The sequence below is a fragment of the Lacerta agilis genome, chromosome 7 (assembly GCF_009819535.1).
Source record: "Lacerta agilis isolate rLacAgi1 chromosome 7, rLacAgi1.pri, whole genome shotgun sequence".
NCBI classification, from domain to species: Eukaryota; Metazoa; Chordata; class Lepidosauria; order Squamata; family Lacertidae; genus Lacerta; species Lacerta agilis.
Window position 1 is genome coordinate 49,984,863 of NC_046318.1, and position 14,393 is coordinate 49,999,255.

Sequence of the window (14,393 nt, forward strand, 5' to 3'; positions counted from 1 at the left end):
AGAATAAAATAGCTGCAGCTACACATATCTCTTTCATTTTACCGGGGAGGACAAGAAAAAAATGAGACATTTTGAAAACCATATGAAAGCACAAAGCACTTTGTCTCCCCCTTCCTTCTCCGGTTGTTTTGAGGATTCTCAAACTTCAGAAAAATCATTCAGATACCTTCAAAGAGCCAAGCCGAGTCCTTTTGGCAGCTTATTGATTACAGCCCATTGTCATATGTCGGTCCAGGAGCACCTATTGATTAACGCCAATATTCCACCAGTTTCTGTTTTGACAATTCTTCTCAGTTACATAGAGAATGAAATATATGGTTGTAACAGAGGATGTCTTTCACTTAACTATACAGCCCCACACCCTTTTGCAATTCCGTAACTACTAAAAATTAAGCAGCTGGGACTCATTTGTGGAGGTGGAAGGGCATGAGGATGAAGATTGAAAGACATCAGGTCCAGTCACTTCAGACACTAGAAAGGTAGTAAAGATTGTGGTCCAAACAGACATTAATGGTAATCAAAACTGGAAGTTCAAATATTAAATCCCCCTTTTGAGAAGTGCCCCTCGCATGGAGAAACATGAGAACTGCACCCAGCTACAGGGGAGCTTAGGGGGAGACAGGAATCCAGACTCCATTGCTGGATTCATTCCCCCATGGGACTTAATAACCTAGTATAAAGTCCTGTTTGGAAATAAGAACAGATAAGAAGCAGAACATGCCTTTTGCAAACATAAAAGAAATGTCACTGTTTTAATACAGCTGATTTATAGGCATTACTCTTTCAGGTGTAACATTATTTTGTGTTTCAGTTAAACATCCATCCTCCCATTATACTCTTTGGTTCTGGCTCTACAAGTGTAATTCCCCCAAAGGGGCATTCTGGGAGTCCTGCAAGATAGGGCAAGACAGGACCTGTACGTCTTCCAGTCCTAGGACCTTCTGCATGCAAAGCAGGTGCTGAACTAGCCACCCTTCCAAATAACTCATACACAACCCAGCACAATTCTATGTACATTACCTTAGCTTTAATTGCACAATTATTAGTTTTTGTTGTGGACACATAGTCAAAAATGCTACAACAGTTTTACATAGACTTGTTAGCTTTGTATTGCTTATCAAATCGTTCTGAAAGAGCTCTTAATGTATTTCCTGGCAGTTTTTGGTGCCTATCCCGAAGATTTTCAAGTGCAGTCTTGGCCTGTTGAAAAGAAAAGAAAAAAGGAATACATTATATTGTAGAAATATATTGCAAAGTAGATACTAGCCTACAGGATGTACTTTGGGATGCTTTGTACACAGTAGTTTGCCTACATGGTTGTTACTTTCACCCATGTGAGGAAACCTGCAGAAATGCTATTAGGTTATGTTTCACCAGTGCTTTTTTTCTGGGGGGGGGGGGACACAGGAGGACACATACCACTAAACATTTTGTGAATCTTTGCACTTTTGTCAATTTATCTATTTATATGGTGCAGGCTACTCCCCATTTACATGGGAGTTACATTCTGAGGAACCACACATTTGAGAGAAATCATGTATATTTGAAACACCATTGAAAGAGCCTGCAAACTCCCCCCTCTGCACCCACTCCAAAAATGTGACATTTTTGGGTCATTTCTGGGCTTGGTGCAATGCATGGTTGCACACATATTGAAACTCTGCCTCAAAAAGTTTAAACATCAATAAGTTAAGGAGAGGGAATGCTGAGTGATGAACATAATGCACAAAAGTATATATAATGAAGCCTAGCTCTGGTTGAATAGATTGAAGAAGTCAGTGTGCAGAATACAATTTAGAACTGAAAGAGGAGAAAAACAATAGGAAAAAATTCTTATGTTTTTGTATTTCCAAGTATAGAGTTCACTTACTTTTTCAGCCAGCTCTGTCGCAGAAATATTTGGATCATATGGGATTGGTTCTCCAATATATGTCCTCAATTTCACTGGAAACCCTCCATATATGGGAAGGAGAAAACCTGGAAATTTCTTTTGCAGCCATTTTGTCAGCCCTGTAAAAGAAAGCGTCCGCATATCAAATTTGACCTTAGTTAGCATTCTGTTAAGCAATTGCAATCAATCCACCCCAAGAAGGAAAAGTTAAATAATATGAGTGCTTGGGAAAAGTTATGCAACATTCAATCGGCTCTTCTTAGCTCTTGGCAATTGGGGCCATAAGTTGTACAATAGACTGCAGAATATGGTTTATTTCCTGCTTTGTTCCTGTCCATGTTGGGCTTCTTACCACTTTTATAGATTATAGTTTTGTTTTAAATCTAACAGAAAACTAAACAAAGGCATTTTTACACAGTACTGAGGAAGGCAGCACAGATAAGTGTCCATGGAATAAACTCCGCTAGTAGGTAGGCAATAGATCGTTTTATGGTTTTTAAAAAATCATAGTCTATTATTAAAACATATATTGCCTGAAACTGCATCTCTTGCTCCAACAAGAAACATCAGATATTTAACTCACTTGTCTTTCCAAAGGTCCTATATGCTTCACAACTGTTTTGTGTAAATATTGGGATGATGGGCTAGAAGAATGAAAGATGAAACAAAAATGAAAGAAAGGCGAGAAGTGGATAATTACTTCGTCCTGACCACCCCACCTTTATTTATTTTTTAAGGACAAAGAAGAATGCTTCACACCTGGGATTATTATGAGAAGAAAGTCACAAATTACACAATTGCTTCAAAATATCTATTCAAATATCTCAGATGAAGAAACTTCACAAGCTGTCCCCCAGATTTGCAGGAATTGAAGATAAAAAAGGGGGCAAAGGCTGTTTTACTTATTAAACATTATTGATTTCAGTAGCTTTTTTAAAAAGCAGGGATGGGAAAGCAGGGATATCATTTGACCCCAAAACAGGATATTTGCCATCCTTGGCTATGGAGGATGCTAAATCAAGGATGTCAACCAATACATCATATCCAGGATAATTGTGAAGACAATGCAAATTGCCCAAAGATCACTCACCACTTTCGCCTCCAAAGCGAGCCGAGCGAAACCTGTGCGGTTATTCCACATTAAGGTGTAGTCATTGCTAAAGTTTGCTTCTAAAGCTCCACCAGGTGTAATGCCCAATAAATGGCCTTTCTTCAGAATTTCCACACATTCAGCTTTCTTGAAATTTCTCAAAAAGAGCACATCATAAAAAAACTTCAGTCCTAAAAAAATAAGCCCCAAATAGAAAAATGCATTTTACATAATTCTTATTTAGGCGATAGTGTGTATACTATACAATTGTTATTATTCCAAAGATATTGCTCTATTATGGATCAACTAGGGTTTCATGGAAGGGGGACTTTATGCTAGTTCCCCTTTTGCACACATATTCTGGAATTGCCTCCCCCCCCCTTTCTTTAAAAACGCAGAGTGAGGTTGAGTGCTGAGGTGAGCACCTTTTGGAGAAGTGTTCCTCCAGTCAAGTCTGCAGTACAACAGACTGATGTTCAAGTTTGCATCATGATAAAAATACAGCCCATAGTGCCTTGCTGGACAATCCAAGTCTTCAATTCCTATATGCTGCTTGGGTTTTGGATACAGCAGACACTCGCACATAGACAGTTACACAGAGAGAGAGAGAACAGAGAGGAACCCATGCTGTTGGAAACCTGCCTCCACCAGCAGAAGCCCATCTTTTCAGCCAGACAGGAGGTTAGGTGCTCCATTAATTTACCCAATGGAATGCCCCCCAACAGAGCTCTCTGTGCTACTGGGCCTGTTTGGGCTCTGACCTCACCTGTTTTGCTTTATTTTTTAAAATTGACCTATATGTGGTGCATTGTTTCCTGGTGTGGCTGCTGTTTGATGATGGGGTGGGGCAGTGGAGGGCCATGAACACTGTGCAACAAGGATACCACATGCGTTTGCTTGCAGTGTCACTTGGGGCATAAAAGGTGTGTGTGGGAGTGCTTGATTGACGATTGTTTAATGGGTTGGTTTTGCTATGAAAGCCGTGGACCTGTATGTGGGCTTCTGCTCTTTTCCTTAGCTGTAGCTCCCACCCCATCCCAAGTGGTGTATGAATACAGTGAACTTTTTCACAGGTGGTTTACTAGTGAACATGCTCCCAAACAGGATTCCATTCTTTGCATTGTTCTTCTCAGTAAGACATATCCATCTTTATTAGTAACTGATTTTTGCTAAACCCTTTCTACCTGAGGGTATCATCAAGTTGCGGACCCGGTTTTGTTTTACACCTTGTTCTATTCTGGCATTAAAGGCAGCAGCAATTATTATATGAGAACCTGTAGACATAGTGTAGAAATCCAATGAAACATTATCCAGATTCCCACCATTTTTTTATCCTTGAGGAAGAATGTAGACAATTGTACAAGTAAGCACAAAATTTCTTTATGGAAGCCTTGAGATTACTGGGGTAAAAAATTGCATTCTTGTAGACGTTTTGAGGTCAGTTAATGTTCACCTGCAACCTATGATCAAGGACTAGAAGACCGGGGTCTACCGTGTTTCTCATAAAATAAGACGTGCCTATAAAATAAGCCATGGCAAGATTTTCAAGCATTCAAAAAATATAAGACATACCCCAAAAATAAGCCGTAGTGCTGGGCGCAGTTCTAGAGGGCGCCAAAGAAGAGGAAGAGGCCTGTCGGGTTGGCACCCAGACCCGGATGTTGCTGCTGGTGCAGCCCCGTCAAAACGCCCAGCAATCCAGCAAGAGCCACAGCGCGCGCCGCCTGGAGCCACGAGCCAGCGGGACCCAGCAAGAGCCGCCTCCTCCTCCTGTTGGATTCCCGAGGCTCGGGGCGCTCCGTGCAGCGCTGCTGGGCGCCGCCCCGGCAAACCGCCTCCTCCGCCTTTTGCCGCCTCGGCTCGGGGCGCTCCGTGCAGCGCTGCTGGGCGCTTTGTCAGTACTTCAGCAGCAGCAGCAACAGCCAGTTCCGGGCGCCAAGCCGCAGCAGGAAGAGGAGGAGGCCTGCCGGGTTGGCGCCAAGCAGGGCCGCGTGCCCTGAGACAGCTGGACCAAGCAGCAGCAACGCCGGCCGCAGCAGGAGGAGGCAGGTGCCCAGAACTATACGGTACTTAATAAAAAAATAAGACACCCCCGAAAATAAGCCATATGCTTATTTTCTTAAGTAAAATAAATATAAGACGGTCTCTTATTTTATGAGAAACACGGTACATGCTTTACTGGAAACATAGCCTGATTCAAATAAGATGCCTAAAACATTATTGGGAGAAGAGGTTGAGGCTCTAAATGACCCAAAACAAGTCTGTAGTTTTCCATTTCCTATTAAAATTGACACAGCCCATTTGGATTCTCTGCTGCCAATGTCCAGATTACCTCTGAAACCATGAGAAACAAAGATCTCAAAGTATGATAGGTATATGAATGGACTTCAAAACAAATCCACTCCACAATTGTAGAATGCATCTTCCTGCTGGGAATTATGGATATGTGGGGGTAGCCTGTGGATGGGACGGCCAGTAATGCTGGAGTCCTGCTCCCACCACGCCGTGAAAAGGGTCTGCTGGGCACGATCTGAAGGTTTTAGCTTGTGAGTTCGGATTGTTGTTGCCTCGGAAGTTCTCTGCGAGCGTCTGTGAGTTCCAAAATGTTCCGGAAAATAAGAAGAACTAAACTAAAAGGTGGCCAAAAACTACACGGCCAAATAAAAGGTTTCTCAAAACGAAAATGAAATAAATACAACGGAGACTGCAGTCTGGTGAAGAAGCCTACCGCTACCCTGTGTGGTTGGTTTCAGTTTCTCTTTCTCTCTGTGCTTGCCACGCAACGATGTTCTTACTCGGATGCCTCGCACTTTCTCCACACTACAAACAGGGAGTGGCCACTATTTATTAAAGGGTCAACCAACGTCATAACAAGCATAACAACCAATTACAGTCCTGTTACCGTGCTAACTTTAGGCGGGAAGAAGAGTAACGACCGTTACCTTATTTAAAGTTAGAGCGCCTTTTTTTAAACACGGAAGGATCCATGCAGTGAGCTGCTTGTCGGATCCTTTTTCGACTTTTCCTTCCAAGGCGGAAGGATATAATAAAGCAAATATAAATAACATAAAGCAAACATAAATAAACATAAATAACCACAGGTGCGAAAGCACCTGCAAAACATATTCCCACATGGATATACAGTTAGAACAGAACTAGGGAACTTTGGAACAATATGTGATTACGGCATGTGAAACTTTGGAACAATATGTGATTACGGCATGTGAAAGAACCCATTATTACCAACAATAGGAGAATGGCTGTTAAAACTAACAGACTTAGCTGAGATACTGAAATTGACATGTTTAAGCCCAGAAAAGTCATTGTTAACATTTGTTAAAGAACGGAAACCTCTCAGAGACTTTATGTGAGTAAAACAAAACAAATAATGACATTTGATTTTGAGAATTGAATATAATGTTTTTTTATAGAAAGTGCCAGTGTTGGGAGGAACATTGGAGTAGATGAAGTGAATATTGTTTATATATAGCAGACAGACGAATCGGAAGTCCCTTTTCTAAATTTTATTTTGCTCTCTTTTATCCTCTCTTTTATTTCTTCTTCTCTCTTTATTCCTTTCTCCCCCACTTTCTCTTTATGTTTTTATTGTATTTAGAGCAAAGTCATAGTATGGATAAAAAAGGAAGAAATATATTTGATATTAAGTTTTATACATTTTTCTATAAAACCTGATAAGATTTATTCAAAAAACTCACAAAATTATAGAATGCATTTCCTCATAACATCAAAACAACTCCTTAGCATACTGACGAAGATAATCTACACTAATAAAGTGCAAGTGTCTCTGTGTCCAGTCCCTGTGTCCGTGGGATTGCGCTACTGTGCATGTGCCCCACGGACAGCCGCAGAGACACTTCGGGAAAGGTTGGCGCGAGGAGAAGGTGGGAGGCAGGGAGGGCGGGGAGGGCTGGCTGTCAGTAAGCGAGGAGGTGGCAAGGCAGCCACGGAATGCCCAGACATGAGAGCGGGAAGGGGCGGGGGCAGGGACAAGAGCGAGGGGGCGTATCTGCGAGGCTGGGCACACGCGTGCGGAAGAGACCGGGCTGAGAGCGTCGATGTTGCCTCCCCAGCAACAGCGGCGCTCGCTTCTTGCAGCCCTGCCCGTGGCTCGAGATCGTGCAGCCGAGCGTGACGCGGTGTCCTAGCGCCTGTTGATTTAACGGGCATAATACCCACTAGTATGGAATAATAATGTAGAATTGTGGTGGTTGGGAATACCAGCCCCCAGGAATGGTTGTGTATTGGGAATGTGCTCATATACAGTTGCAATTGAAATTATTCAACCCCCATTGTAAATTCATTTGGATGATGTAGAACTTTGGAGTGTCAAGTTTAGAGGCCAATATAATATTGACAGAGCCATGCTCGGCCTTGCATTGGGTCATTTGGCTTCACATGCACATTGGTTTGTGCTCGTCAAGTCACATGCCAAGGATTATTGGAACAAGCAGGACATATCCCTTCCAGTCCTTTACTCTGAGGCAATGTTGCCTGTAAACAAGGCCAGGAAAGTGGAGTGACCTGTTTCCTCCTGCCTAGCTGTATTTTGAGTTGGCTAAATTTAATTTGCTTTAGAGGTCCTTTAGGCCATTATACTTAATAAATAAGACCTTTCCTTCATAATATTGTGAACTGAGTCTTCCTTATGGTGTGTTTTCTGTTGAAAAACACCCTGAAGAAAGAAATGAATTGGAAATAATTATTCACCCTACATTCAATCTGTTTACTTTCAGGGGCTTGGTGAGAAATAACCTTCCCCAGGGGGAAAATGGCAGCTGAAATTTGATCAGTGAGGATGGAAAAGTACTGAGAAATAACCTTCCCCTGCACTAACTTACTTTTCACCTGCTGCTGCCATTTTAGTTATCTGTGGTTTTTTACCTGCTTGCCTGATACACTGTTTTATATATTAGAGCATTGTTTTATATCTTAGGGAGCATTGATTTATGTCAGATTTAACACATGTTTAATGTAAAAATACATAATTTAAATATAAATAAATTACCTGGAATCCTATACAGGCCATGATGAATTACTGTATGGCAAAGTCTCCCTGTCTCTTTATAAACTTTTGTCAGAAAAAAGGTATACCCGACAACAATAATTGGGTGATGAAGAATAACAATCCCTGGTCCTTTAGGGAGATGTTCCATGCCAACAATTTCATGACCTAAAATAATACAAAATGAGACAAATAAATATTACTTTGTTGAAAGGTTAATAAAATATCAAAATGTTTTACTGGAGAAAATCAGTGTGGTTCAAAAAACTGAAATTTAGGTAAAAAGCTCTGCTATATCCTCCAGCTTTCTGGATACTGGGTCTACAACTCTCATGATGCCTAGCTAACAGGACCAGTGGTCAGGGATTATGGGAACTGTAGACCAAAACATCTGGAGGGCCGGACGTTGGGGGTGCCTGTACTATGTTGTCATCCACACCTAACAGGACTTTCTCTGTGTTCGTCCCAGAATTAATGGCGGGAAGGGGAATTTCTCCTCTCATGGAGAAATTCCTTCCTTGCTTTCTTCGAGGCGCAGATGGAAACAGTTTTGCCCAGTCTGATTGAGTAATTTTCTGTTTTAATCTACTTTTAGCTTTATGTATTATTATGATAAACGTTTTGGAGATTTTAAAATGTTATTTTAAGTGCAGTATTACCCTTCTGCACAGGGTTGCTTTGGGAAATTGCTATCCAGGGCCTGGAGTATATTTATCCCCTCTCCCTAAGAGCTCCAACTTCAGGCATCTTCAGAACATTTTCTGAATCACTTTATGCCAAGCTGTTTCCACCACAGTTGCACCCCTAAGTAGTTACAGGTTCTCATGCTTATTGCCCAGATTTGGGTTTAGCAGTGTATTTTTGATTTTTATATCAACTCCTAAAGAAATATGAGTCCTCTAGGAAGCATTCAGAATATAGGAAGAGTCCTGCTGATCAGGCCTAAGGCCTGTATAGTCCACTGTCCTGTTTCCCCCCAGTGTCCATCTAAAGCAGTACTGCCATCACCACATCCTGTGCTGGCAAATTCCATCATTTATGTTTCACAGCTACCTTGTGGTTTATCATGCTCAGGAAAATTGCACCCTCAAAGTCTCACTATACAATTAATCACTTTGGCTATGTACCCACTACACACTTAAAACCAATCTATCTCCCTTTCCACAATCCATGAAACCATTTTAAAAGGGCTTTGCTAATTGCATCTCTGTGAGGTGTAAACAACATTCTCCAGGTTTGTTTTGGAGAGGAGGCATGTTTTAATGGTGTTTATGCAGCCTTCAACTGACCCTTTCTTCTGTTACTTCTCTTGATTTCATACCTCATAAAAAGTTTTTTTCTTTATCATTATTTATTACATATATAAATATTCATGCCTTTGTTTTGATCCTTATGTAGCTGTTGGGAACCTGAGGTGGGTTTGGAGGTCCAGTCCTGATGCACTGTGGCAACTATTGTTCCAGTGCTTCATACCTGAAATTCTGATGCTCAGTCCTATGAATTTATACTGGCTCATAAGGTGGAATTACTGGTATGAAAGGAACATGTACTCACCATACCATATCTTTCCAAGTAGCTCATAAATTGGAGCCATAACTTGCCTTGCCTTGTCCCAAAATTTGCTATAAAAATCAGTTTCTTGGTGGTTATTCATCTTCTTGTAAGCAAAGAGCAAAAATGAGATAGCACAGCCAACAAAATAGAAATATAACCATAATGAATAAATCAAAATCGGAAGCAGGAATAACCATCGAGGGTGAACCACATAGTTCAGGAATTCTTCCAAATAAGTAACACTAATCCAGTTTTCCCAAATTTGAATAAGCCAGCTCATTGTTTCCTGATCTGAAGCACAATGTTTATGCAAATGAAATAAATGAATCAAGTGAAATTCACCTCAGTTGTGATGGTATCATTCCCCCCACTGTTTACCTGGAAAAGAGAAAATGCTGGAATGTAAATGAGCTTAGCAGCAATGCCAAGAGAAATAGAATTGAGCATGTAATTCTCAAACAGAATTTTGACATAATTTGTTTACAGGAGACACACATTGGAAAATAATAATAAAAGAATCCTAACTAACAAAAAAATTAAGTTTGGTCAAACATCATTTAGATGGAGACTAAATGAAGACATATTAGAGGACCAATCTTTTGTGGATAAAGCAAGGAAAGCTCTGGTAGACTATTTTGATCTAAATCTGAAAAAGGAGGTTTCATTGCAGATAGTGTGGGATGCCAGCAAGGCAGTTATGATAGGGCTGTTTGTCCAACAAAATTCAATTAAAAAAGCAAGGAAAGGGGGGGAAAGAAAAATTTTAGATGAAATTTTAGAAATAGAGAAAAAATATTTCGAGCATGCCAATAAGTCAGGAAAATTATTGGCATGGCATATAAGGAAAAATGAGTCAAAAAATTATATCAACAAAATAAAGGCGAATGGCAAGATAACAGAAAACCAAAAGAAATTAGGGATGAATCTATAAACTTTTTTTTTTTTTTTTTACTTACATTCCTTGTGAGTCTAAATTGCCTTGGCTTCAGTCACCACTTTGTATAAGCACTAGAAGTCCTGTTGGGTGCACTTTTTCATGGGCTAATTTCCAGCTGTATTGAGACACGTCAGTTTCTGTGCTGGATTAAAGAGACTGTGGTGGGTGTCCCATTTGTATAAAGAGACGAGGCATTGTGAAAATGAGGGAAGGCTTAGGGACCTGCTGTTTGGAAGTTGTGGCCATTTGTAATTAAACATGAAATATGGAGTCACACCTACAATAGCATTCATATGGCACAATAACATATTGGGTAACAGAATAAAGGTGGGAATCGTGGCAAGTATATTATCTCCCTTTATTTGTAGTCTCTCCCAGTCAGGTATAATATGCATATTGTGTAATACATAAGCTTCATAACATGTTTTGTTGCAATATGTAATCTTAGTGCATACCGGTAAGTAAAAGGTCTTTCATTGGCACTTGACTCTTTAATTCTACAGCAAATGAGGATTTCATTAACACCTTCTGAGTTTGAATACTGAATCTCAAGTAATCATCCTCAGTAATCAATAAACCTGACCAGTCTCTTGTGCTCCAGGCATTTTCCTGAGATCTCCAATACCATCTGCTTGATCACTGAAATTAAATTCTGCCATTCTGATTTTACTGCAGGCAGCTGGTTGAAAAGCTTCTTCACTAGTTGCCCCTGCAGTCTGCATTGCTTGATCAGGAGCAAAAAAGTTCCAGGTTGACATGCTTTGACATCAAAGGGTCTCTGGTATTTGGTACATGTTCAATATTGTCAGGTGGAGGTGAAAGAAGTCCAGCATGCATTTGTCAGTTAAGTTCCATACACATATGGTGGTCTGTTTTACTCTCTTTTCGCAGAGAAGAGGTATTCCTTGTAATAGAGGAGTAGTATTTTCCTGAATTAAGCAAGATTTGTCAACAGGGGAGAGATAGTTTGATAGCTTGCCTTGTTTAATTTGTTTGACATGATTAGTTTGTTCTAACTTTCTCTTTTGCAATCTTCTAATGACCATTATAGTCATACCTCGGGTTGCGAATGTGATCCGTGCGGGAGGCACGTTCGCAACCTGCAGCGTTTGCAACCCATGTGCGTGACACGATTTGGCGCTTCTGTGCATGCCCATGACATCATTTTGTGCTTCTGCGCATGCGTGAGTGTGGGGATAGCCAGCAGATGGGACGACCAGTAATCCCGGAGTTCCTGCTCCCACTGGCCGTGAAAGGGTCCGCTGGCTATGATCTGAAGGTAGTTGTCATGCGTTCTGGAGGTTTCCAAAGGTTTATGAAGGTTCCAGAGATTCCGGAGGTTTCCGGATAGGAAAGATAGGCTAAACTAAATAGTGGCCAAGACTTAGAAGGCCAAAGAAACGTTTTTGAAATAAAAGAAATAAAGACTAAGAGACTGCAGTCAATGGTGATGAAGCTCTCAACTGCTCTGTGCTGCTTGGTTTCTCTTTCGGTTTCTCTCTGGCTTGTCTCTCACTGATGTTCTCTCTGGCTTGTCTCGCGTGTTCTCCACACACGCTACAGAGAGCAGAGGCTATTTATTAGGAAGTTAAACATCGTCACAACATTAACAACAACAAATCACAATGTTGTTTCTAGGCTAGTTTCTGGGTGGGAAACTCCTAACTGACCGTTACATTGGCTAAATTGGCGCGCTTTGCCCCCAGCGTGGAGGGATCCAGGCAGCAAACCTTCTGCCTGATCCTTTACCTTCCTTGCAATGTGCAGAAGGTTACCTTAAAGAAAACATAAAGCAAACAGGTGCAGGAGCACCTTAAAACGTATTCCCACACGTGAGCACCAAAACCCAGAAGTAACCCATTCTGGTATTTCCGGGTTTGATACAGTCCACAACCTGAAAACGCACAACTCACAGCGTTTGCAACCCAAGGTATGACAGTATTGTTCACTCCCCTGCTTACAATCCTTTTATCACCAGCTTCTCAAGATTTCTGAGCATTAATAAAGCATCTGACGTTCCTTATCCGCAAAAATGCTGTGTCATGCAGTACTTTGTCTGCAATTGAGTCACAAACACATTAAAAACAAATATCCATGGGATGTAAAAGTCAAATCGGACTGGAATCCCCCCCAGGTTTTTGATCTTCTGTAGTCTCTTCATGAATCACTTGAAGTAGAGTTAAAACCAATTAAAACTCATTCAAACCACTTAAAGGTAAAGGTAAAGGTACCCCTGACCATTAGGTCCAGTCGTGTCTGACTCTGTGTTTGCGGCGCTCATCTTGCTCTATAGGCCAAGGGAGCTGGCGTTTGTCCGCAGACAGGGGCCTCGCAGGGGGGGCGGGGGGCGGGGGGCCCGGGCAGCGCCCCTGCTGGGGGTGACCCATGGGGGGCTGCCCCGCCCACTGGGCTTTTTTTTCTACAATTTTTTTTAAAATTCTTTTTAGGCTATTTTCGGCACTGCCGGGGTGGAGCCGCAGGGGCCGCCAGCGAGTCGGGGTGTCACCCACCCCGCTGGCCGCTCCTGCGGCTCTGCCCCGGCAGCACCCAAAATAGCCCCCGCGCCCTCCAGCGGCTTTTCGCGGGCTGCAGAGGCTCCAAAAGCCTGCGCCCGGCACCCCTCGGGGGCGGGGCGTCGCCGTGTGTGCATGCGTCATGACGCACACGCCGCGATGCCCCGCCCCCGGGGATGCCGGGCGGGAACTTGGGGAGCCTTTTTGGGCTGCAAAGAGTCCTGAAGCCGCTGCTGTAGCACCCCCTTTGTGCTACAGCAGCGGCTTCAGGACTCTTTGCAGCCCCAAAAGGCTCCAAAAGCCCGCGCCCGGCACCCCCCGGGGGTGGGGCGTCGCTGTGTGTGCGTGCGTCACGACGCACACGCCGCGATGCCCCGCCCCCGGGGATGCCGGACAGGAGCTTGGGGAGGCTTTTTTGGTGCAAAGAGTCCCGAAGCCGCTGCTGTAGCACAAATGGGGTGCTACAGCAGCGGCTTCAGGACTCTTTGCAGCCCAAAAACGCTCCAAAAGCCCCCGCCTGGCGCCCCGTGGGGGCGGGGCGTCGCCGCGCGCGCGTCATGACGCGTGCGCGCAGGGCGCCGCCCCGCCCCCCAGGGGTGCCTCTTGGCTTCCCGCCCCGGGCAGCCATGGGGCTAGGAACGCCCCTGTCCGCAGACAGCTTCCGGGTCATGTGGTCAGCATGACAAAGCCGCTTTCTGGCAAACCAGACCAGCGCACGGAAACGTCGTTTACCTTCCCGCCGGAGCGGTCCCTATATATCTACTTGCACTTTGACGTGCTTTCGAACTGCTAGGTGGGCAGGAGCTGGGACCGAACAACGGGAGCTCACCCCGTCACAGGGATTCGAACCGCCGACCTTCTGATCAGCAAGCCCTAGACTCTGTGGTTTAACCCACAGCGCCACCTGGGTCCCTATTCAAACCACTTAAAACCTACTAAAAGGCAGATAAAAACCACAGGCCTTCCAGAGAGAGATGTTGCTTTGCAAGCTGCTGAGTCCCTTCCAGGCAGTGTCCTACTTCATCGCCTGGCACTCCTGATAGATAGATAGATAGATAGGTAGATAGATAGATAGATAGATAGATGAGAGATAGATAGATATAGATAGATAGATAGATAGATAGATAGATAGATAGATAGATAGATAGATAGATAGATATTATTACGGCCATTGGCCCATTGCGCACAATTCTTCAAACAACATATATATACTTAGCGTTTCTACTTAGAACTTCGAAAGGACTTTAAAGTAACAGACTAAGCAGTAAATTTACAACATAAAACATCACCCCCTATTTATAAAATTATAAAAACATCAATTAAGGTAACACATAATTACATCCTGAGTCATGCTTTAAAAGGAATGTCCAAACCGCCCAGAAGTC

At 42.9% G+C, this 14,393-nt stretch overlaps 1 protein-coding gene across 1 annotated transcript; it reads right to left on the bottom strand.

The window, feature by feature from the left end:
- Positions 1 to 574: 574 nt before the first annotated feature.
- Positions 575 to 10,728, bottom strand: LOC117049992 (transmembrane protein 68-like). Its single transcript, XM_033155233.1, has 7 exons — positions 10,515 to 10,728; positions 9,559 to 9,936; positions 8,008 to 8,172; positions 2,982 to 3,172; positions 2,475 to 2,535; positions 1,871 to 2,010; positions 575 to 1,200 (listed from the first exon to the last, which is right to left on the bottom strand). Exons 2-7 carry the CDS (start codon positions 9,836 to 9,838, stop codon positions 1,087 to 1,089), a joined length of 951 nt encoding a protein of 316 aa, XP_033011124.1. The 5' UTR covers positions 9,839 to 9,936; positions 10,515 to 10,728; the 3' UTR covers positions 575 to 1,086.
- Positions 10,729 to 14,393: the final 3,665 nt, after the last annotated feature.

Excerpts from the sequence above, each read along its gene's own strand:
- LOC117049992 (XM_033155233.1), bottom strand. The coding sequence starts at position 9,838 with ATGAGCTGGCTTATTCAAATTTGGGAAAACTGGATTAGTGTTACTTAT. Across the intron at positions 2,536-2,981 it reads TCGCTTTGGAGGCGAAAGTG|CCCATCATCCCAATATTTAC; the intron begins GTGAGTGATCTT and ends TCATTCTTCTAG. Across the intron at positions 1,201-1,870 it reads CGACAGAGCTGGCTGAAAAA|GCCAAGACTGCACTTGAAAA; the intron begins GTAAGTGAACTC and ends TCTTTTCAACAG.